Below are 14783 nucleotides of genomic sequence, written 5' to 3' on the forward strand. Positions count from 1 at the left end.
CACTGCACAGAGCAGGTAAGTATAACATGTTTGTTTGTTTTTTTTTTTTTAAATAAGGACTTTAGTATCACTTTATTATATAACTATATATTACTTGTTTTGCTTTCTGAAGCAGTCGAGCAGTGTTAATTTTGACATCAAATTTTAGTCGTATTTTTTGCCATTTTAGTCACTTTTAGTTGTATTTTAGTCGACTAAAATCTCCAGTACATTTTAGTCTACTAAAATCCAGTGTGTTTAGTTAAATTGTAATGCATTATTTAAGCATTTCTCTAGAATTGCCAAACTCATTATATACGCCTAGTAAAAATCGTATAACGTTATTTATTGTATTAAGGTTTGAACATGCATTACAGACACAGATTTAGCCGTAATATAGAATGTCTTCATAAATAAAAGTTTCATAAACAAATAAAAATATTGCTTTTTGACAAACAGAAGTGAAACTTTAAAATCTAAAAAGAAAACAAAAAAACTGTAAACTGCATTGGCTGTCTTTGCAATATTACCTGAATACCAATATAAAGAGTGTGGACGGAAAGTATTCAGACCCCCTTAAATTTTTCACTCTGTTATATTGCAGCCATTTGCTAAAACCATTTAAGTTCATTTTTTTCCCTCATTAATGTACACACAGCACCCAACATTGACAGAGAAACACAGAATTGTTGACATTTTTTGCAGATTTATTAAAAAAGAAAAACTGAAATATCACATGGTCCTAAGTAGTCAGACCCTTTGCTGTGACACTCATATTTAACTCAGGTGCTGTCCATTTCTTCTGATCATCCGTGAGATGGTTCTACACCTTCATTTGAGTCCAGCTGTGTGTTTTTTTTTTTTTTTTATAATCAAAATTTTTATTTCATTTATATATAAATACAACAATTATACAACACACTATACCCCTTCGGTCCACCCATCCCATAAAAAGACATAGACACAAACTACATTACATCATTCCATAATTACCCCTCCCTGTCCCAGAAAAAAAAAAATTTTAAGGGAATTTTTCCCTTCTCTCTCTCTCCCTCCCTCTCCCCTCCACCCCCCCCCCCCAATGATCTCTCTCCCCCCTTTCCCTATTCAGTGATCTATCCCTACCTCACTCCTTAATATTAATCATTAATCTAACTCCTTCCCCCCCCCGTGTTCGTGCATACTTAAGTACAAAACCGAAAGGTGAATTTACCCCCTTCACTAGTTTAGTGTTCTTTTTATTACAATTAATTATTAGTTAGTGCATGTGATCCTTCATTAATCGTGAGAGAAAAAGAGAAAAAAAAAAAAAAAGGGGGGGGGGGGGGGGAACAACCCCCCCCCCCCCCCCCCAATTATCATTTAATACTCGTGCTGTAATAATTTAAACTTGCCTCTACCAAAATCCTTGTGCCCTGTGAAAAGAAAAAAGAAAAAAAAAAAAGGGAAGACACTTTCCTCTTCCCTTCTTAATTCGTAAAACTCATGAATTAAAATATTGATTAATCTTTTGTGGAAAAAAAAAAAAAAATATTGATTAATCAGTTATTAAATAGTGCATTTTATTAGCCAGTGTCAAAAACAAACAAACCCCCCCCCCCCCCTCATTATCTCCTCTCCCATACTTTGGGGGTGTGTCCCTCCCTCACTTGTGTATTGTAACCCACCTACCCAGTGCAAAAATAAAGGAATAGGAGAGGGAGAGAAGAAAAAAAAAAAAACACCACCCAAACAATCCCCCCAGCAAAGGTGCACATATTAATTTACCCCCCACCCTCTTTACACAGATTTAGCATAAGGCCCCTTTCACACTGGGGCGGTAGGGGGCGTCGGCGGTAAAACAGCACTATTTTTAGCGCTGTTTTACCGCGGTATTCGGCCGCTAGCGGTGCGGTTTTAACCCCCCGCTGGCGGCCGAAAAAGGGTTAAAACCCCTCGTATAGCGCGGCTATAGCCGCGGTATAGCCGCGCTGTCCCATTGATTTCAATGGGCAGGAGCAGTTTAGGAGCGGTGAATACACCGCTCCAAAGATGCGGCTGACAGGAGATTTTTTCTTCTCCTGCCAGCGCACCGCTTCAGTGTGAAAGCCCTCGGGCTTTCACACTGAACAAACAGCGGAGGCTGTTTAGGGGCGGTTTGCAGGCGCTATTTTTAGCGCAATAACGCCTGCAAACCGCCCCAGTGTGAAAGGGGTCTAACAGAAAACATGTCAGTATATAAACTTTCTTTCCAGGGTCAATCTTTCTTACTATACTTATTCCTAATGACTATACCATATCTTCCTCCCCTATTCATTAGTATTTCTCTCTTCTATTATCTCCTTAGCACACTGCTCCCATTTCGCCCAGGTCTTTTCAAATTTCCCTTTTTGGTTCTTCACTACATGGACCCACCTCTCCACTTCCTTTATTAAATTGACTTCATTTCTCCATTCTATTACTGTCGGGCCCGGGGTTTGCCTCCAGTACTTCAGAATTAGTTTTTTCGCTGCATTTAATAGATGCGAGGTTACTTTCCCTGTAGATTTTGATAGGTCCGGACTTTCCATGAAATAGGTACTGTATAGGCTTAAACTCCAGGAGATCCACTGTTAGTTTCTCAATCCATGGGGCCACTGATTCCCAAAACAGCTTAATTACTGGGCATGTCCACCACAGATGGAGAACGGTACCCCTCTGTCCACATCCTTTCCAGCACCTATCACTTGTTGTTGGGGAGATTTGTGCTAATTTAACTGGGGTCCTGTACCACTTTGCCAAAAACTTATATGCCATTGCTTGCACCTTTGAATTTATGGATGTGGTAAACGTTAACAAAATCATTTTTTTAATTTGTTTATTTGTCCATACCTGATCCAATTCCTTCTCCCATTCTCTTACAAAGTATGGGGTTGTCTCTTCCTGTCCACTTAGAATCACTCTATACATCTGTGATAATATATGTCTAGATTCTGGCATCTGTACACATTGCTTTTCAAACGCCGTAAGTGAGTTCATGGGTCTTATTAAAGGTTTTATTTTATTAAAGAAACTCGTCAATTGATAGTATTTCCATTCTGCCATATGTATCGTCCCGAATCTCGAGACCATTTCTGTCATTGGTAATAGGACTCCACTTGGGGCAAACTTGCCACATTTTGTGCCCCCATCTTGACCCCAGGCCCCCAGATACCCCGTCTCCTCCCCCGGGGTGAACCAAGGGAATCCCTCCAGGGGAGTCAGAGGGGATACCTGGGGAGCGTATTTACCTCTCCTATTCAACCTATCCCACACTTCCAATGAGTTCAATGTTAACGGTGACACCCATTGAGACAGCCCTCTCAGAGAACCCTGGATCCAAACGCTCCTGCCAAATTTCTCCCCACCATTGACATCTCTGCCTGTACCCATGGTTTTCCCTGTAAGTCATGGCACCAATTCAGTATCCTAACTAGAGTCATGACCTTATAATATGATGCTATATCTGGTAGTCCCAGGCCTCCCTCGGCTCTATTCCTTCTCAGGATGTCGTAGGCCAATCTAGGCCTCCTATCATTCCACACAAAGGCCACGAACAGCCTACGCACCTCCCTGAAGAGAGCCCCTGGTAACCTGATTGGCACTGTGCGCAGTACATAAATTATTCTGGGTAGTATATTCATTTTTATGGCACTAATTCTCCCAAACCAAGTCAAATATTTACCCTTCCATTTTTTTAACTCTTCTGTTATTTCTTTCAACAATGAGCCATAATTAGGTTCATACAATAATTTCTGGTTTGCGCTTATCTGTACCCCCAGGTATGTCAGGGACTCTCTATTCCAGACAAATAGGTACATCCCTCTCAATGACCTCTCCATCGCGGCCGGGACATGGCTGGGGAGGATGACTGACTTCTCAAAATTAATTTTAAAATTGGATACCCCGCCAAATTTGTGTACCGCCACCATTAGTGCAGCTATAGATGTCTGAGGAGCGGAGAGAAAAAAAGAGGAGGTCATCCGCATAAGCTGCTACTTTATGTTCCACCGGGCCTATGCACGTTCCAGCTATCTCCTTATTATTCCTAACTTTACATAAAAATGGCTCCATTATTATTGAAATATCAAGGGGGATAACGGGCACCCTTGCCTAGTGCCGTTTCGTATGTTAAAACATTCTGATAGTGTCCCATTGACCTTGATCCTTGCTTCCGGTTCTACATATAGGGGCATGATCCACCCCAACATTCTTTCCCCCAAGCCTATCTTCCCCAACACTTCTCTCATAAAGCCCCAATTCACTCTGTCAAATACCTTTTTGGCATCCATTGACAGAGTGATCCTTGGGGCTCTGTCCGGGCCAGACCGTGTCCAATGAAGAACGTGGAGCGTACGAGTGGTGTTGTCCCTCGTCTCACGTCCCTTTATGAATCCCGATAGCTGCCATAACCCCGGTATCTTTATTTACAGCAGGCGGCCGGCCTTTAGATAAAAGTGGTCTCAGTGGCTGATCTAGCTATTTCCCCCACCTGCCTCACTGATCACCCACTTTATCCACATGCGATTCCCCCTGCTGGGGGGGAGAGGGGGACTGCAGGAGCCCCCCAATGCCTGTTGCGAACAGACAGCCCTAGTTTTTAGTTTCTTCTGACTATACTAGCGTTTGTTCTGGGTCTGTGATTCTGAAATTATTAAAGAGGAACTATAGCAATTCCCAAAAAAATAAAACAAAGGATAAGTCAACAGCATTCCCGCAGTCTTCCTGTAGCTGAGCATTTCCCCTTTATGGGCCGACCACATCTTGTTTTGGACTGTGTCTCCATACTGTCATCTTGATAAAGAAGGGGGTGATCAGATCAGGAAGCAGCAGTAGGAGGTGCAAAATTCCCAGAAAGAATTAAATGCTTGGAGATGCATGTCCTTACATACAGCTTTTTCTCCATCAAGAAGAACAGAAAGCAGCATAATAGAGACATCTCAAATCCCTGGAGACTCTGACACAGTGCCGGAGATCTGACACTGCAAATATACAGCTATGAGCCTGTAAAGCCCAGGAGTGTCTAGCTGCAGAAAGTGCTAGGCTATTTTTTCTGTAAGAGGAATGTCGGACAAAAGGGTACTGCTTAGGAACAAATTAAAATTTTAGATGTTCCCTATAAACATAGCAAATATTCACTTTGGGTTCAGGTCCATTTTAAGGCCAGAGATATCTAGATAAGAAGTTTCAGACTGAGATCAGCAGTTGCAGCCTTCAAAATTCTTTCGATACAGGTTTCCTTTAACCCTTGCAGTTTGAAAATCAGTATTTAGCTGTACTTTCAAAGACAGAGAAACATGTTCATTGTTCAAAAAAGCTTGGTATCTTTCAGGCAGAATTTGTTTTATCCTGCACTGACATTAGCTTGACATACTTTTAATCAGATGCAGTGTTGTTTTAAGTCTGCCCTGTACTTGCTTTGGAGGAAAATCACCAGTTTTTTTTAAAGCTCTTCCGTGTGCATGGTACTGGGCTTTTAGATATGTTACATTTAGCTGAAATTTAGAGCTGGTATGTGTTTTTTTTCAATATGTAGGAGACCAAAATAGCCTTAAACTGTCCTTAATAACTTATTTTGACATTGTGATTAACCACGTCGGCTCTCACACCTGTTCACCCCTTATGGACCAGAGCATATTTCAAATGTCTGCTATTATTCTGCGATAATTTTGTCAATACTTAAAAAAACAATATATCTATTACGTTGTTATCCTAAAGCGGAGTTCCACCCAAAAATGGAATTTTTAAGCTTCACTTAAATGCTTTAAGTGAAGGTGACCCCTTGACATGCCACATTTGGCATGTCATTTTTTTGGGGGGGGGAGCAGAGGGATCCAGCTCCCATTTCCTCGCAGGGCACCGCAGCGCCGGAAGGAAGATCACCCCCCCCCCCCTCTGTAATCATCTGGGACACATCACAGGTCCCAGATGATTGCCCGGTCTCATTCGCCCGCATTGCTGGACCGTGGGACAGGTGAGTGTCCGATTAATAAAAGTCAGCAGCTACACTTTTTGTAGCTGCTGACTTTTATATGGGTGGAACTCTGCTTTAAAGGACAAACAAGGCTTTCTTTGTGAATATTGTCCTGCAACAATGATTTTTTTCGCAACCCTAATAAAACTAGGCAAAAGGCACTTTTTCTTTTTTTAAGCAGTGTTCGTTTAAAAAAAAAAAATTGTGTTCCTGCACATAACAAGTGTGCATTTTATTCCGTAGTTCTTCCTGCTTAAAACACTAAAATTATGGTACAAAGTATTGCAAAGTTATGTACAAATGAAGTAGTTTTTTTATTTTGCGTGTTTTTCAGTGTGATACATGTAAATATATGTAAAAGGTTTAAAAATATTAACGAACAAACCAAACAAAAACAGAAAAAACGTTTTAAATATTAATGAAATAGAAATGTAAAAAAATCACCAGGAAAATTATAATTGAATGGAGAAGGGGAATAGGGAGTTAATTAGGGCTGCTTACAGTAAACTAAGGGTTAATAAGGGGTTCAACAGAGGAACATTTAATAAAATAAATGCTTGTCAGGTTTCTTTAACTGACTTCATCTGCAAATCAAAGTTCATCCCTTTGATCTGTAGATGAACAAACAGAAACTTACAAAATGAAACAATGCTAGACTGCTTTTTTTTACAGCTCCTGCTGCCAGGATCTTCTCTGTGTACTCGGCAATGCAGCTGTGATTAATCAGAGCTGAATTGCTGTGTACTGTGACAGGGGGGATCCCAGCAGCAGGACAGAAAAACTGGACATACTAGACATGTCCTGTATACAATGATATTTTTTTTGACGTGTCTAGCACACCCAGAGTCTGCAACTGGTTAATAGTTGGAAAATATTTTTTCTATAATGTTAAAGGTATGGTGTCACAGCAGCAACAAACCATACTGACCACCAGTGGTGGTGCTCCATGCATCCAACCCCCTGATCTACATACAGAGCACTGGACTATGGATTCCAATGGAGAGGGAGTGTTTTTTTTTTTTTAAAGCACGTGATTAGAGCCAGGGGCTCTAATAGGCTTCAAAAAAGGATGGGCTCGGGGAACAGAGCACTGCACCCCGATCCCACCCAGTTGTGTGGCAATAGTGAAAGAATATTCGCCATGACCCACTGCTGACCACCTTTGTTCAGAAAATCCAGTATTAGCTGTTAAAACACCACCACGGTTCCCAATATTTTATTGGGGACACAGATATCATATTTTAAATGATTTCTGTATTCCCAGTCATACCTGTTCTTCTAAATTTATTTTATTACTTTCCAACTTCTGTTATCACGGGTATCTGAAGAGGGGTGATCACTCTCAATGTGTCCACATACAATACAAAGCTATCAGAGGTTCTAACTCTAATGCCGCGTACACACGGTCAGATTATCCAACGGGAAATGTTCGATGGGAGCTTGTTGTCGGAAATTCCGACCGTGTGTAGGCTCCATCGGACATTTTCCGTCGGAATTTCCGACAAACAAAATTTGAGATCTGAAAAGTTTATACAAAAAATAGGGGTGAGTGGCGCTACCTTTTTGGGGTATCTAGTGTAAAAAATAGTGCTAAACGTGTGATTAAGAGCAGAACCACTCTAAAGATGATCCATACTCAAATGAAATAATTTAAAAATACTAAATAAACTATAGAATAAATGTGTCCCCACCTATTTGTGAAAAAAGGGGGGATCTGATCTCCAGAACTCCCCTTTAAGAATATATATAGCAAGCCAGTTGGTTGATCATACGTGAACTAATATGAAACATGTATTTAATACCCTCCATCCATCCAAGGACCTATTAGGTAATCAAGAGAGGAGTATTAAATAGTGAATCAACACACCAAATAATAAAAATAATTTGTGATACCATAAAGCATAAAAAATCCTTACACACTTAAAAGTCCGATCCCACATGTGAGGGAAAAAATGTATAGGTTATAAATAAATATTCCAGTGAAAAAAACTTTAACAGTCCCAGCGTAACATTAATAAGTGTTCCAGCAGAGAAATGTATCTCTAGTGTGTTCCAACAGTGTTCCAACAGTATTCTTTATAATTTGTGACTTTTGTGCAGATGTTCAGCTATCATCCAGTGACTTGCGGTGCTCCCCCTCAAGGATCCCCACTCACCAGCTCCCTATACCCCCGCAGGGGTAATAGGCATGTAGTATTGCACTCTGGTATGGTATCCTAGACTCCAATGAGGTTGTTCCTGGGTCCTCCCGCTTCAGCCACAAGCCCGTCCGTAGCAAGGCAATCCACATAGGAAAGGAAACAGGGCTCCCGTAGTGTATTACGTTTAAAAAATTACTTTATTAAAAGTTAAACGATAAACATGTCGGGGTAGATAAAATAAAATAAAATAAACTAAAACCAAGCCAAGCTCTCACACTGCGTTTAGTGGTGTCCACAAAGAGAGATACTGGATTCCAGACCGTCAGCTGAGCGGCGTGCGCCTCAGCTGCGTTCCACACTCTCTTCCACTTCCGCGTGTGACATAATCGCGTAGCTCCGCCTTTACACGATTACGTCACACGCGGAAGTGGAAGAGAGTGTGGAACGCAGCTGAGGCGCACGCCGCTCAGCTGACGGTCTGGAATCCAGTATCTCTCTTTGTGGACACCACTAAACGCAGTGTGAGAGCTTGGCTTGGTTTTAGTTTATTTTATTTTATTTTATCTACCCCGACATGTTTATCGTTTAACTTTTAATAAAGTAATTTTTTAAACGTAATACACTACGGGAGCCCTGTTTCCTTTCCTATGTGGATTGCCTTGCTACGGACGGGCTTGTGGCTGAAGCGGGAGGACCCAGGAACAACCTCATTGGAGTCTAGGATACCATACCAGAGTGCAATACTACATGCCTATTACCCCTGCGGGGGTATAGGGAGCTGGTGAGTGGGGATCCTTGAGGGGGAGCACCGCAAGTCACTGGATGATAGCTGAACATCTGCACAAAAGTCACAAATTATAAAGAATACTGTTGGAACACTGTTGGAACACACTAGAGATACATTTCTCTGCTGGAACACTTATTAATGTTACGCTGGGACTGTTAAAGTTTTTTTCACTGGAATATTTATTTATAACCTATACATTTTTTCCCTCACATGTGGGATCGGACTTTTAAGTGTGTAAGGATTTTTTATGCTTTATGGTATCACAAATTATTTTTATTATTTGGTGTGTTGATTCACTATTTAATACTCCTCTCTTGATTACCTAATAGGTCCTTGGATGGATGGAGGGTATTAAATACATGTTTCATATTAGTTCACGTATGATCAACCAACTGGCTTGCTATATATATTCTTAAAGGGGAGTTCTGGAGATCAGATCCCCCCTTTTTTCACAAATAGGTGGGGACACATTTATTCTATAGTTTATTTAGTATTTTTAAATTATTTCATTTGAGTATGGATCATCTTTAGAGTGGTTCTGCTCTTAATCACACGTTTAGCACTATTTTTTACACTAGATACCCCAAAAAGGTAGCGCCACTCACCCCTATTTTTTGTATAAACTTTTCAGCATTAGCCATCCTCTAGTAGGGTTGTGTAAGGGGAGGCTGCACACCTAGTCTGTGAGCGCGGAGATTCCCATATTTTATTAAAATTTGAGATCTGGACCTCAAATTTTCCGACAACAAAATCCGTTGACGTAAATTCCGATCGTGTGTACACAATTCCGACGCACAAAGTGCTAGAGTGCTGATTGGGAGTCGGTCGCTGCTGGTGTTCCAGCATGCTCATCCGACAAACCGACGTACACACGGGTCGAATGTCGGACGATTTCTTTTTAACCGGCCAATTTCCCCCTATGTTCAGCCCGTGTGTCCCCTTCTTTAAGGTCTGTGTTTATGGGCTTTTGTTTGCTTTAAGTGGGTTTTGCATTCCTAAGAAGTTTATGGGAATACAAACGCTGCTTGACGCAGGTCAGGAGGTCAACTGCAAGTCAAATGCACCGGTCAATGATTTCGGACTCATTTCAGAAACATCTCAAACTGATGTCATTGAAACACTCTAAAGTTGGGCTTTAAACATGATTCTTTCAAAACTCATCAAAACCTGTATGAGCAGAAGATACAAGTACCCTCCCTCTTCACAGTACTTGGTTGCTAGTTAAGTGTACTTCAGTGTATTTGAAAATCTCTCTACCAAAAAGATGCTGCTCATATTTGTTAAGTGTTTACATTCACATTTCACTGCCTCTAAATCCCTACAAAACACTTAAGACTGCTGAAGGGCTTGTTCATACTGGCAGATTTTATGCTGGTTTTCCATTTAAATCTGTTTCCTGATTCTCTTGCAATGTTACTCAATGGAAATCCTGGGTGAGAAGATGTTTATCTGCCTATTTGAATAAGATCAGTTTTTAAAACCATAGGTACTATATTCCTCCCTAATCTAATCAAAAACAACTAGAACACTGGAGAAACACAACTGGAGAAATATGGTGCACAAAATCATCCCTACCTCATTCCAGCTCGGGTCAGTTGTGTTGCGATAGACTCGTGTTTTTGCCTTGTTAACAAAATATCCAAAAGAATCCACTTCCAGTGTACAGAACAAATCTGTTGGAGTCAAATACAAACAATGTAAAAAAAACAAGCCCAGTTAAAAACAGCCTTCTGTACTTTCTGTGCAAGGGGACTGTAAGAGGGACCATATGGACTCTCACTTACTTGAGCTTTGCTGGAAACCAGTGGCAGAGTGCACGATGACATTTAGAAAACCATAAAGGCCAGAAGATTCATCATCTAGAGAGAGAATATGCAACAAAAATGTCAGCATAGAATATTAAAAACACTCTCCTGTATAGTAATGTCCTCCAGTAAAATGATGGGTAACCGGCTATATTTATTGGACTTCACAGCAGTTTGTGACTCCCCAAAATGGTAAAAACGGCATCACCTGGGATACTCACCAGTACCAAAATAATAATGAATGATGAGAAAATGAAAATGCCACAAACAGGGTCAGCAATACACAAAGAACCCCACCACTACATGTTCTTAAAGTAGAAGTCTGGGCAAAACCTAACTAAGATTAAACCTATTCCCACCAGTAATTCAAGCCCTGTAGTAACTACCCTGTAAACGAAAAAATGTGTATACTTACCCAATCTAAGGTGCTCTAGTCCAGTCATGTGAATTCTCCAGTGAGCTGCTTCAGGGGAAAGGAGGAAGCAGCGGCAACAGCTGCACAGCCTTGGTGGTGATGTCACCCATAGACTTACTAAGGGGCATTCATTGTGTGCTGTCCCTCCTCTACACTGAAGCCATCGCTGGGAGTCGATCATGTGACCAGACCAAAGCGTCCTTAGATTTGGCAAGTATACACATCTTTCCTTTACAGGGTAGTTAGCATAGGGCTTCAAATGGGGGTGGGAGCAGGTTTAAGCTCCTCCACTACAACTCTGCAAACATTAGTGTGTTAAAATTAAGGGGATAAACTTTGTTTCAACTAAGCTCACTGTTATTTAATTTCTTCCTTAACCAAGGAGGATCCAAACAGATGCAACAGAAGTGTGACATGCTGCCAGTTTGGCATTACATTTCTCAGATAGGCTATTCTATACAATGAGTGATTACGATCTGCTCATCTCTTACTGAAAAATCCTTCTTACCTTCCTTACTCAAAGTCAAAGGAACCCTATGGACAGTCTGCAGTTTAACACAGGAGTTTGTTAACATTTGGATTTCCAGCGAAGAGAGAGAGAAACTTTTAATACCTACAAAAAAGGGAACCATTTGTTAGTGATAAAAAATTTATATGAATAATAAATACAATCAAACTATTTTAATTATTGGGCTATGACATACAGTATTCCCCCTTGTGGCACACACTCACATTTTTTCTGCTGCTCTCGGATGTGTTCTCCCCATTCAGCCCGCTCATAGTCTGACCAGGTTAGGAATGTGTAACCCTAAGAGAAACATTGTCAACAGTTAGGCAAGGCAAACGCAGGCTCAAGTGATATTAAGAGAAGAGAAGAGACAAATAATAGGGTAGACCAAAAACAAGATACAAAGAATTCACCTTGCCATTGCGATTGTGGACTCGGAATGCCATGCTTGGTGAGAGTAATAACAACATTGACTCTTGCTCACAAAGCTTCTTGCGCAGACGATCCATGCCTTTTCCTCCTTTGTTTGCTTTCTAGAAGAAAATGTATGTACTTAAAATGTTTAGCAATACAATGTCCTCCAGGGCTGTACCAAATACAACTAGTTTCCAGGGCTCACAGATGAGTAGAACAAATAACCTAGCAACCAGAGTTAAGCTGGCCATAGATTGGTAGGTATTCTACTTTTCTTAGGAAAAGAATGTTCTAAGAAAGCTTGTTCTTATTTCTAATCATTAGTGGGTCAAATTGTTGCTCGTCTTCAACCACAGTGATGAGTAAATTTTTCTTGAACAAAATTTATAACAGTGTACGCGGTTTTCATTTGGTGTCCATTCATTCCAAAATCAAATGCTAGAAGCAAATGAATTTTTTCAAACGACAATTGAATACTCAAGAGAATTTTCATACAAATTTTTTAAAGAATTTTCGTTCAGCATTCTATGGCCACCTTCAGTCGACACAGTTTGCATTACTGTGTGCGTGAATTATAGGCAATGCTTAGACATGCTGGGTTACAACTGGTCAGAGTTGTTATACTTTCAATAACAAATCAGCATAGGTCAGCACTGGGCTTTTCACGCAATCACAACCTAGTACTCAAATTTGCAGTAGCAACTCCTGTATCAAACATTCTACTACCTTTGTTTTTAAAGAAAGCTTACTCTCTTACTTTTAACTTGTTTTTAAAAATCTTGGTGGTCATTCTTAATTCCTTTTTTCACGGATTTGTGAATCATTGACCCTAAACAAGCAAATTCACATCACCTGATACTTAAATTTAGGTCAGGTAGTAAACCACAAATAATGCCAGCCCTATATGTTTTCAACCTTAAAACCAGTCACCAATGGAAGCACCCATATTTCTATCTATCTATCTTCACCAATTCTCTTTAAATTCAGAAGAAGATTGTACTACTTTCATTTGGCAAAAAGCAGCGGGCATTGGTGTGGTCTGCAGACAGTGTGGGGAGTTTGCGAGTTGCCAGGTGCTACTGGGAGAAGGGGCTGTATGTGTGTAGTAGGAAAGATAGAGTGAACAATGGGCAACCTTTGGGGAATTGTGGGGTTTGGACTATTCAGAAAGCATTGTCTCCTATTCTGATATATCAAGCCTTTACAAACCAAGTCTACTTTGGAAATCCTCAATCATCCTACTACCCTCTACTGAGGTAGGTTGGTGTAGGAACAAACACAGCAGAACTGGAACTCTATCAGGCATTTAGGCCTGTTTCACATGGGCCTCAGCTTGTATAAGACCAGTGTAAACAGCAAGCTTTGACAAAGGCATCTGCAGAGCTTTCAGCAACCTTTATTGAAGCATTTAAAGTACCATTCAACTCCAGTTTCACTTTCAACAAGCTTCAAGAAGTGCTAAAGCCTGCAAGCAGCTTGTTTAAAGTGGTGATCTGTGTACAACATTTACAAACTGGAGCTAAATGGTAATTTAAAAGCTTCAACAAAGCTTGCTGAAGGCTCTACAAATGCTTTGTTAAAACTTTCTGTTCACACTGCTCTTATACAAGCTGAAGCCCATGCGAAGCAGGTCTAACTGCATTTCCACCAATGGAAGAGTATGGCTGCAGTTATATCATTGTATTGCAGTCTTACAAATGGTGATCTGCCCCATAATAAAATAATTTTGTTTCGAAGTAATAACATTATCTCCCCAAAATAATATTTAACATGTTTTCTTGTATTTCAAGTATTAGTCCCCCCCAATTTCTGATGGCACATACAATATGTATTTATAGTGTCATTAAACCCACATCATTAAAGTCAGTACATGCTGTATTATATGCTGTTCATACTCACTTGGTAACAATAGGATATATTTTCTATATTCTCCACAAAAAAAAAAACTGGTTGATCCTGCTGTTCACTGTCCATCCCTCGTGTCTGTACTGAACAGTCTGGCATTCTGGATGAACTCTCTGCACACTGCTATATACCCTTCCTAGCAAACTGCAAAACAAAAAAAAAAATTGGATTTTTAGTTCACATACATTGCAATACATGCTTAAGCTGGCTAACTGTGTCAAAGTAATCCCTCTATGGTCAGTCCCTCTTCTGCTCTGCAAATTGCAAATGACCCAGTTGATATAGTGCCAACACAGGGCAGATAGACAAAAGTTGCAGGAGAACCAGAAGGTTCAGGTCTGGCCACTGACTGACCTGCAATGCAACATAAGCAAGACACATATGTGCTCAAATCTCAATCGCTTCTACATGTATATAATCCATAAGGTGTTATATATACACATGTAGAAGCTATTGGCATTTGAGCACAGGTATGTCTTGATTCTGTTGCACTGCAGGTCAGTGGCTGGACCTGAACCTTGTGGGCCTCCCGCAACTTCTGTCTATCTGCCCCGAGTTGGTACTATATCCACTGGAGCATTTGCAATTTGCAGGACAGAGGAGGGACTGGCCATAAAGGGATTATTTTTACGCAGTTTACAAGCATAAACATGTATTGCAATGTATGTGACCTAAAAATCCCTGTTTTTTTTTTTTTTTTTTTGCAAAGTTTGCTAGAAAGGGCATATAGCAGTGTGCAGAGGATTAATCAAGAATTTTAAGTGTTAACATGTGGCCACACCCTTTAGCACCGAATGTATTATATACACATGTAGAAGCTATTGGGATTTAAGCACAGGTATGTCTTGCTTCCCTCCC

General features: G+C 40.4%; 1 protein-coding gene across 1 annotated transcript in view; it reads right to left on the bottom strand.

The window, feature by feature from the left end:
- BCR (BCR activator of RhoGEF and GTPase) overlaps positions 1 to 14783 on the bottom strand; it is a 90917-nt gene that overhangs the window by 12322 nt on the left and 63812 nt on the right. Inside the window, exons 11-15 of the mRNA XM_073629242.1 lie at positions 12020 to 12139; positions 11831 to 11906; positions 11607 to 11711; positions 10663 to 10737; positions 10454 to 10551 (exon numbers count right to left, since the gene is read on the bottom strand). Coding sequence (XP_073485343.1) covers positions 10454 to 10551; positions 10663 to 10737; positions 11607 to 11711; positions 11831 to 11906; positions 12020 to 12139 — 474 coding nt within the window. The remainder of the gene's footprint in view (positions 1 to 10453; positions 10552 to 10662; positions 10738 to 11606; positions 11712 to 11830; positions 11907 to 12019; positions 12140 to 14783) is intronic.

Source organism: Aquarana catesbeiana, linkage group LG01 (genome assembly GCF_042186555.1).
Source record: "Aquarana catesbeiana isolate 2022-GZ linkage group LG01, ASM4218655v1, whole genome shotgun sequence".
Lineage (NCBI taxonomy): Eukaryota > Metazoa > Chordata > Amphibia > Anura > Ranidae > Aquarana > Aquarana catesbeiana.